Source organism: Haemaphysalis longicornis, unplaced genomic scaffold, assembly GCF_048455015.1.
Source record: "Haemaphysalis longicornis isolate Haplotype H1 unplaced genomic scaffold, Haemaphysalis longicornis Haplotype H1 scaffold_1, whole genome shotgun sequence".
NCBI lineage: Eukaryota > Metazoa > Arthropoda > Arachnida > Ixodida > Ixodidae > Haemaphysalis > Haemaphysalis longicornis.
Window position 1 is genome coordinate 148,631,350 of NW_027526203.1, and position 10,097 is coordinate 148,641,446.

A 10,097-nucleotide genomic window follows, 5' to 3' on the forward strand; every position below is an offset into this window, starting at 1 on the left:
GCCGCCAGCGACCGCTCTACGTAGCCGCTGTAGCTGGCTGGCTGGTCTGAAGCTCTTAGACGGAGGAGGGCAGACCGGGAGTCAGTCAGGATGATTGCCCCCCGGACCTGGGTCCCCTGCTCTAGAAGAAGATCCGCGGCCAAGTGGAGTCGAGCCAGCTCTGTGTGGGTGGATGGGGCCGGGAAGGGCAGGCTGCACACCTGGCTGGTTCCAAGTTCCAGGGCCGTGCAAGCAGCTCCGGCTCTGCCCGTAGACTGTTGCACGGAGCCATCCGTTTACACCTGCAGAAGTCCGGCAGCGTCGTCCTGCAGCAAGGCGGCCACCTCTTGGTAGATGGCCTGGGGTATGGACCTCTTGCTACGGACCCCCGGCAATGTGGTGGCGATGCGTAGAGCCTGCCCCGTGCTTGGTGGGGGTGGCTCCAGGCGGGGCCGCTGCGGCAACACGATATAGCTCTCGTAGGTACTAAGCAGCATGTCCATCCGAGAGTTGGGCCGGATGCGGTAGCGCTGGAGGAGTGCCGCGCCGTCCGGTGTGCCCTGCAGGCGGTGGATGTGGTGGAGCCCCACCTGCACGGCCCGCATCTGGATAGGCCAAGAGCCTGCCTCCGTTTACGTCGCCGCCACCGGAGATGTGCTCGGAAGGCACAGGCAAAGGTGGATAGCCCGGCGCTGATCCACCTCCAGCTCCTCCCACCGGCGCGGCTTGAGGTGCACCAGAGGCAGAGCATAGAGGACGGCGGACGACGCCATCCCGTGAAACACCCGCTGCCCGCGCTTATGTACACCGGGCCGTTTCCCTCTCGGGAGGATCGTCACCCCTGGCATCTAATCAACAACCTCTTCTGCGCTACATCTTGGCCCACTACCAACACCAACGGCGAATGTTCCCCCATCCACACCCGCAACTCACAAGAGATGTAGCTAACACCTTCAGGAAACTTCAAATCAACATCTATACGCACCGCACCCTCCTCCATGCCATATATCCGACCGAATATCAAGCCACTTGTAACTACTTCGCAGCACTCGGTACCCTATACTATCAGGTATGGGAGCAGCGGTTTATTCAGAATTTCGATTTTGGAGGGGAGTCGAAATTCCCCTGGGGTGTGGGGGGGGGGATGTTGGAGGGGGGGGGTGTAAATCCCTGGGCAGGGTGTTCGTGGTTGTGGAATCTTTTTTGGGGGTGTTTCGGGGGGTGTATAAATCCCGGTATGGGATTGCCAGAAAACATCGGGCCTACAACCAATCTCCAATCCCTCCATTCAACAGTGGACGTCGCGGTTGGCGAGCCACGACTCTGCGATCCAGCTTGACCTGGTGAATAGGGCCCGCGCAGCCAGCCAGAGCCAAGGAACCCCGGACTGAGGATCCCCTCCACCGCGCGAGTGCCCTAATAGCAGCACCTGTTGTTGATAAACATTTTATTCATTCATTTCTTCGTGGCTCATGCCCACTTGAAAGACTGGGCAGAAATCGGGAGCTTTGAGGGCTGATGTGCCTGCTTCACAAAATTCACAAAACTATGAATGGGAAACGTAAAAGTTGAAAAATATAGTGTGTTCCGTGTGAGACATTAAGGGGATGGTGCGTGAGTAGAACAGGTGCTTACCAGCCGTGAAGAACCCTGATTCTGGAGAAGCTGCGGCTGTACCAGTCTGCTTGCTGACGTGATTAGCGCTAGGAGACGAAGAAACGGAAGCGAAGAAAGAGACGAAAATCCGGTTGAAGAAATTTGCGTTAAAGACAAAGAGTCGATCGACAGCGAAGCAAGTGCATGTGGAAGTAGTGAAGTATTTTATAAATATCGCTTCGCTTTCAGCAAATAACACAATATAAATGCTTGGTAGGAGGACCTTTCCCACCGGCCAACCCAGTTTGTCTAAAATGCAAGAGAACACATTACGACAATTTCAAACTAACACGTTCCTAACCCAGTACGACTAAGTAATCTCTCTCCTACACAACGCTCCGCAGCGTGTACATCACTCTTAAAATATTGGTCGTGGGACTTACTAACAGAACACTAACCAGTTACTTGTCCCAGTATAAACGAGGCACTTAATTAGGATTTTACTAATTGGCCATGCATAACCTAGTAAAAAGCTACGCGCGACCTTGTGTATCGGCTGAGCGTACAGCGCGACATTGACACATTCAACACGCACATATCACACTTACACAACCAACAAACAAATTGAGCAAGAAAACCAAAGGAATGCACGAGGAGAGCTAGTACAACTTAGTTACCTTAGAAATACATCTTCTCTTGTTGCTTTTGTAGCCAACAGTGGAGTCATTTGATAGAGTTGGTGGGCTTGTCGCAAAAATCGAATATTTTAGCGATAATTTTAGACTTATATGCATTTTAATGTGAGTATATGCATGAGGATTTGAAAAAAAAAAACTTTTTAATCGTGATTTGGAGTGGGAAAAGTGCTGTAGTTATTACGTTCAAAAATTCACAGAATTTTGTCACTGTCAGTGAATTTTAGTATCAAACAAGCAGCAGTTACTAAGTGCACGGTCTAAACTAGCAACGGTTCCACACTTAGTGGCAGGACCTACGTACCGTTCTTGGGGGTAGTAAAGTTCGTAAGGAGTTAGTAAATACAGCCGTTACTACCCTTTTACGAGCTTTTTTGTTAAGAATGATTTTACGACATTTTACGCACGCTCTATCACATCGTCTGAGAGTCCGACCGAAACCCTGTCCTTTCCCCCATTCCCAACCCTTCCGGGGAGCGCTTTAAGAAAGCGTGTCATCCAGCGCACGCCTCAACATCCAGACATTCTTGGTTAAACAAGTAGCCAGTGCCAGGATTACCCATGGACTTCCGGACTAGGAAGCCACCCTACAAATGTTTCTCAAATTCTTCTTCGCCTTCAAAGAACGTAAGAAGGCTTAAGTTCCCCGAGGAATGTTATTTTGCCTTTTATATTTCCTTTGGTTTCCTTTTTATTTCACTTCTGCTCTCGTATTTTCGTCATGGCTAATTAAATTCACTGAATAAACAAAGTTCGTCTTGGCCAATGCTCCTTGGTGGGTATACGTCATTTTTATGATGAATCTTCATCGTCAGCAACAGAGGGTCTCGGGCGCTTCAGCGCGTGACGGAACGCAGCCGCCTTCGTGCAGCACCGCCATGGAGCAGCTCTCGTTCAAAGCACCGATTACTCCGCAGCCTTTGGTCGGAATTTTGCCCCGCTTACCGCAACGGTCTTCCCGCCAAAACTGCTTGCTCTTGCGAGGTTTGCCTTTCGAGTGCCGGTTGAACGCAGTCCTTGATTTTATGGTCGATTTCCGGTATTCGGTCGCCCTGGAGGGGGTCCACAGGATCAAGACCATTGAGGGCCATCCAGCGGGTGCAGCCTTCGTCCAACTGGACTCGGAAGACGCAGCCCTCCTGGCTGCCATGCACCTTAACGGCCGCGTTATGATGGGGAGGACGCCGACACGCATCGAGGTCTTCCAATGCTCGGTCGACGACATGAATCAGCTGGTCACGGAACCTGTGCCCGTGGCCCGCTTCGGCCAGCCGGGTTCCCCCTTCGGCATTCACCAACTCGGCACACGTCCAATGGTGCCCCCCGGTGCTGTACCTTCTCTGTCTCCCGCGTGCATCCCACCTGCCGCATACTGGCCCCTAAATAGCCCCTTCTCCTCGACTTCCCACCGTTCAAAAATGGCGGGCGCCACGAAAGTTCTTCTACGCGGACTGCCCTATCAAGCAACGGTGCGCGATATCCTTGGATTTCTTCGTGGCTTCCCTTACCTGACCGCCGACCGTGTCCACATGCGGCGCAAACCCAACGGCCGCCCGAGCGGCGAGGCCATTGTGACCTTCCCGACTCGACTCGAAGCCGAGCGTGCTGTCAAGCAGAGGAACCTACGCAAAATGGGCAACCGCTACATCGAGCTCTTCATCGCCTGAAGAGGAATTCACCTGGCCCAGACGTGCAGTCAGCACCTGTGAGTGGTCTTACGGTCCGTGCAACCTTGAAGACTCGTCCTGCTAGTCCTTCCTTCTACCGTCCACCTGCATGTTCAGAAATGCCCGTCAATCTCTTGTCCTTTGGCTATTGCAGAATACATGCACCCGTGTCGCCTCCTTTGAGCGTACTTTTTTTCCTCTCACTCTCTTCATACCTCTTAAATGCCAGTGGCGTCCGCTCCGTTGTCTCGATGGGCTGTTTTTCTCCTTAGTCGAAGGGGCTCATTCGAAGCCTTAGTCCAAGGCAAACCATGTCTGTTATGAGTGAAAACTAAGAAATTAGAACCGCAAAAGGAGGTGGTATCAATGCGAGTTAATGAAAGTTTCAACGAACGAAAGTCCAGAAGAACAGCATTACACTTCCATTGGAAAGCAGTATACGGTATGTCAACAATTTGATGGTCGTGAAAGCCTGTGATTGGTGTGTGCATTTTGTCGAAGGTGACAGCCGGAACTTTTTGCTTAGACGAGCGAATGTAGCGGGAGGCCTCCTCTTCGTTGCACGACGGGAACGGCTCCTGCAGGGGTGGTGCAGCAGAACTAATAGCGAAATAGCATAGCGTTTGCTGCGTTTGAGTACGTACGTGCAAAGCTAAATTTTTGCTGCCCGCCGCGTCGGCAGTGCGAAGAGAGTTTGGAAGAAACTAAGTTGGCCTGTAAAGTAAAATCGAAGTTGGTCTGGACGTCACTGCGCCATGTAACCCCGCTATGTGAGAGCGCGCCGGCTCCGCCAACCGGACAACACCGGCATGAAGCTATAAAGGTATCCCGGGTCACGTGCATGGCCACATGCTATAAAAGGGCTCGGGATAAGGGCTCGGGAAAGGGAAACAGCGAGGGAGCGGCGTCTATGGAGGTTGGCTTGCGAAAGCCGTTGCATGACGTGATGCCGTCCTCTAATTTTTTTCCTCTGTGATTTTAATGGGTCTCATGCGCTGCCTGCGGTGCTGCACGACAGCAGGCCAAACCGACTTCCGGGTAGTACTTCCGGGTAGACGAGACCGCGGCACCTTGTGGCGACGGGCCTCCGCGTAGACGACGCCGCCGCATACGCCGCATGGATACATGGGCGCCATCATTGTTCACTCCTTGACTTCATCCGCGAAGCGAACATTTTCGTTTTCATCTAATCGCCATCAACCCATACCCCCATATATATGCCCTGTGGCAAAATAAACGTTCACAAAAAAAATCTGCTGGTGTCTCATAGCCTGCCGGGTTGACAGAATTGACATGAGTGCGGTAACCCCGATTGTTTTTAGACATGTTCTCTAGCCCATCCCTGGTGCATCCGATCTCTTCTGGCGATAAACCTGGAACAAGGGGAAAAGCGGTAAATACGTTTACAGTGTTGAAAAAACTGCTGGGACTGTGACGGCGCTCTGCCACTCGCAGGGTTTTTTTGTTTAAGCTAATACACTTGGTGACACGGACTTCTCAGCAACCGCCCATCAAAAAGAAGGAGTAACGATATCGGCGACGATCGTGCGTAAAAGTCAGCGAGTCGGGCGGACCGCAGGCTCGTCTGCTGCGGTGTGCCGCGCTTTTGCGCACCGCGTGCACTTTTATTAAACACAACTGGTTTGCGGCGCCCTTAGGAAGAATACATGGTGCAGCGCTAGCTTGCCCCCCTTTTGTTGTATCGTGGCTCAGTTACGAAATGCAGCGAGCGTCATTTGTGATTCGAAAAGTATACGGGCCGTGAAGCAAAGCGGGCGGACGACCATTCTGTTTCCTTGTTTGCTGTCACTTTATTTAATTACGCTCTTGCTTCACCTGTTCCCAGTTCGCGCTTAATAGACTAGAACAAGGGCCGGCAACCTTTTAAGGTGTAAGGCCGAGTTGCAGGTAGTCGATACGGCGAAGGGCCGGACGGCAAACCTGGTGTGTGTGTGTGAGGGGGGGTGTGGGGAGGGGTTCAAATAGCAAAAATTCTGCGAATTGACGATAATATTTGATAATAATTGACAATAATCTGGCTAAGCATGAAGACGGGGGACAATGCCAACTGGCAGCGATCAATTCTCCGTTCTTGCCTCCCGTCTCAAAACTGGCGTGTGACAGAGGGAGCAACACCACCTAGACTATAAAGCCGAAATTCTCTTTTGCGCGACGCGGCCTACGTCATCGGGCTGGGGCGGGCGGGGGCTGATTGAAAAAGTCGGCTTCTTGGCAAAGCACATGGTCGTCTTCCCTGCAAAGCCCAAATACTTTTCTGCTGGCGTTGCCTGCAAGCTTTTCCGTGGGCCCTGCCACCCCTTCCTCTGTCCCCCGTCCCGGCGCAGGTAGGTACGTGCAGGAGCAGAAAGACGGCCATTGTCGCGAGACACGTTAATTGCCTCCCGATGGGGCCCACAAAAGCCCAACGAGAAGGGGACGAAAAGAAAAGGCACGCCCACTCAGCATAACTTCCCGGCTTATCCTTTGTAGTGGCTGGGCGGCAGGGTTCACTAACCACAACTTCCCAGAATTTTCATAGCCACCCCTCCCAACAAGTTTCCTTCAGGGCAAAGAGGTTCAAGTAGTGCCACACAGCAGAAGCGCCAACTACGGGGGGGCAGTGGGGCTCGTGCCCCCCCCGGACGGCTTTACGGGGGGGCAGAGCCCCCTCCGCCCCGGCTGAGGGTTTTTTTTTTAAGGGCTTGGCTCAGCTCCGCGCCCGTCGACATCGGACTGTTGGCCGTCCTGTCTGCCAACTATTGTTTACAATAGGGGTTGGGGTCTTGAAAGACAGTTCCGTCCTCCCGATGGGCAGGGGGAAACGCAGGGCCGTGTCGCTTTTCTTCACGGTGAGTTAGACGTGCTCAGTGTGTGGATTGTTGACCACAATGTAGCGCTGCGCTTGGCTATGGTGGCTAGAAGGGTGGCCCTTCTAGCCACCATAGCTTGGCTTCAGCAGCACGCCAGCAAAGCGACATTTTGTCGGGAGCAAAGGTCGGCGCACTCACTCGTGAGTACACTCATTTGTACTCATTTGTACTCAAACTCACGAGTGAGCACGATGATGAGTGAGTACACACCCAGATTAAAAAAGTGAGTATGATGACGATTGAATACAGGGGTAAGTCCACTACTCGTGAGTACAGAACTCATGCTTGCACTCGTGAGTACATGCACTCGTGAGTACAGTAGTGCAAACAAGTTCTATCACAAACCCAAGTCTGGACGCACGTGTACGAGTTTCAGACATTTAGCGGTGGCGCTGTGCTGCTTCACTCTCAAGGATGGTAAAATCAGGCAACGAAAACTGCGCCTCCCTCCGTTGCCTGTCCTTGTTTGGCGCTGTTAGCGTTTTTCGGCGGTCGCTCGCTAAGGGGTCGCGGTGAAAACAGAAAAACGAGGGGGTTAGGTCCCGGTGGGAAGCGCGGCCACAGTTACTCTGTTTCTACGGCACCTGTTGATTGGAGCAGTTATTTTCATTTACAAATGCGCGGCCTGGGAACGCGTAGCTGCTTCGTTCAAATTGTTTTAGGGGCATTCCGGTGGGGGCTGCTCACAATGCATGCACTACGCGCACCGAAGTCGCTCTTTTCCGGTCTTAAGCAGTTTCCATAGATGCATGTCATGCTCTGGAGTCGTTTCGTGAGCGGAACCGCTCATTTAAACAGTCGCAGTTAGTTTACGTGATTCGCGTCAAATTGACTGCATGGTCTGCGTCAACCACATGGTTTTATTAGGCTCCCGTTTTGAAACTTTTTGCTCAGGTTTGGTAGGACTATGTCCTCGTGCTGTCCATTTACAAGTGAGCATATAGCCCCACCGTGCAGGTTGTGGGTTGTTAATCGGACATCATAATGTCCAGTCGAACGCGTGTGACGCCTTGTTTCGCCTCGCATATTTTGTCGAACAGCGCTGGCATCTTGCTGCTGGAGGAGCGTTTTGCTTTCGAATGGCAACCCGATGAGCTACTTCTCATTTATGCCACGGTGTAATGATGAGGCTGACGACGACGGCGAATTTCGGTGGTTGTTCTTCCCCTACTTTCATCTGCTGTTTACTGGCGGGGCGGCCACTCCTCGCTAGCAACTTGTGCCGAGTTTAAGCTCGCACTGTGGAAGGCCTCATGAAAGGGCCGTTTTATATGATGAACGCCAACGCCAGACGTTGGGTTTTTACCTTTAGCTCGCGTCTTGGAACGTCTCGTAAAACATGTTGCTTGCCCATAACGACGCCACCACATTTTTTTATCGATAGCTCTCAGCTTCATCAGCGCTTCTCGAACCAAGAGCTGTAGATTTCCACTGTGCAACCAACGCACCAACACGGGAATACAGTGACGTCAGTGCAAGCTATCACGCCTCCGCAAAGCCTGTCTGCAAACACTTTGTTTTCGAGGTCACAAAGCACGCCAGAGCAGTTGGGCAGTGCTGTAACGGCTGCCAAGCACCGGCAGCAACTGGGTGCACTGCGGCCGTCGACTGCGAGCGATACCCGCTCCAAGCCTCCAAAACACATACACTGTTGGGACTGGACCATCCCACCTCAGTCACTACTGTTGCGACGTTGCCCTGCCCAGTCCGCTATCGACGCGGCGCAGACACTTCTCAACTCAGGGCCTTTGATGAGATGCCGCCGCACAACCGCTGCTTCCGGGCTGGTTTTATACCCCCAGGGTTCCGTTGCAGCCGCGTGCAGTTCCAATGCCTCCAGTCGGAGCTATCACTGGCCGCATTATGAATCTGGCGAATGGAGGCGAAGCGATTGCGTCAGCCGAGCCGCCACGACCGGGAAAGGGAAGGCGACTCTGCGGCGGCGTCTCCAGGTGCTACTTGCTGCGTGTCTGCGGGGATTAGTTCATCCCAGACATGATTTGGTCCAGCCGTCGCGATGGGAAAGGGAGAGCAGACTCGGCGGCGCCTTTCCCTCTAAGTCGCGGCACGTGTGACGCGGGCGGTTTGACCTAGGCGCGAATCAACCCCGCCATCGGCACGTCGCCAGGTGCAGCGAATTTGTGTCGGGCGCTTTGGCACAACACACACACGGATACAAAAATGAGTGGTCAAAGTCAGATCCGTTTTGGGGGCTCTTAACGGAAATGAACATAGCAGCGCGTAGCGCCCCTGTCGTGTCCCTTTCTTTTTACCCCGAACTGCCCATTAAAAGAAAAACAAATCGACTCGTTTTTTTGTGCTGATGGTTCAGTCATGCAATATTTTTGAATAAATGTGACCAGTAAAACACGTATACAAGGAAATTTCTACTGGATGCGTCAAACCGCTGAAGTTCACGGTTCATAGATTTGCGGGACGTCTTATTTGGGGACACCTCGTAGTTAGCCGACACAATGTAAAAGGCCCTCACTGCTGCAGGTGCCCCTTATGATGATGATGATTAGTGGTAGCCTCTTTGTAGCGGGGTGATGACGTGTCATCTCATAGGGACCCCCCCACCGCTTCCTCCCCCCCTCCCTTCGCCACTGCGAGGCGCACTCCAGGTCTTCCCCCCCCGGAAAAATAAGAAGTCTACGCCACTGCCACACAGCATGCCCGTGTTTGTGTCAGTTCGCGCAGTGACAACAAATATCGATGTATATTTTGCGGTAGAATGAGAACAGATTGTTCGGTAAATTGTGGACAAAGATAACGTAAAGGTTTATAAGTTACAGCCTTTATTTGCAAGCAAGTTTGACGGAGGTTGAATGATACCTACCCCGCACTATTTTCGACAGCGCATGTAAACTGAAACTGCTGTGTTCTCAGTCAGCTTTTTTTTTCTCACTGCACCCACGTGCATGGTACTGTGCGCATGATCCTGACGAAGCTTCTTTTCGTGCCTGTCACTTGTCATTCTGCCGGGATGGTGCGCACTATATTTGTGATGCCGAGCAAGTGGTCAGTTCCGTGGTGTCGCGGAAATTACACACCAGAGTGGAAGTGCCGGTGTTTCGGTTTTCTCAAGAGGACGAGTAGCGACGAAAATGGAGAGAGAGAGAGAGAGAGAGAGAAACATTTTATTGAGCCGGTGAAGTGGGAGTGGTTCCTTATTCCAGGAAGCCATGCGATGAGCCGGCAGCCTTCGCTCTGGAGGCCAAACGTGTCTGGACGTCCAGATCGCTGCTGGTCACAAGGTTCTCCCACAGCTCAGGGGTGGGAAGGGGGGA

At 52.6% G+C, this 10,097-nt stretch overlaps 1 protein-coding gene across 1 annotated transcript; it reads left to right on the forward strand.

Moving 5' to 3' along the window:
• Positions 1-3,295: 3,295 nt before the first annotated feature.
• LOC144155090 (epithelial splicing regulatory protein 2-like) lies at positions 3,296-3,937 on the forward strand. The gene has a single exon (XM_077686339.1). It carries the CDS (start codon positions 3,296-3,298, stop codon positions 3,935-3,937), a length of 642 nt encoding a protein of 213 aa, XP_077542465.1.
• The last annotated feature ends 6,160 nt before the right edge of the window (positions 3,938-10,097 follow it).

Bases quoted from the DNA above. Each gene is read 5' to 3' on its own strand.
- LOC144155090 (XM_077686339.1), top strand. From the start codon at position 3,296: ATGGTCGATTTCCGGTATTCGGTCGCCCTGGAGGGGGTCCACAGGATC.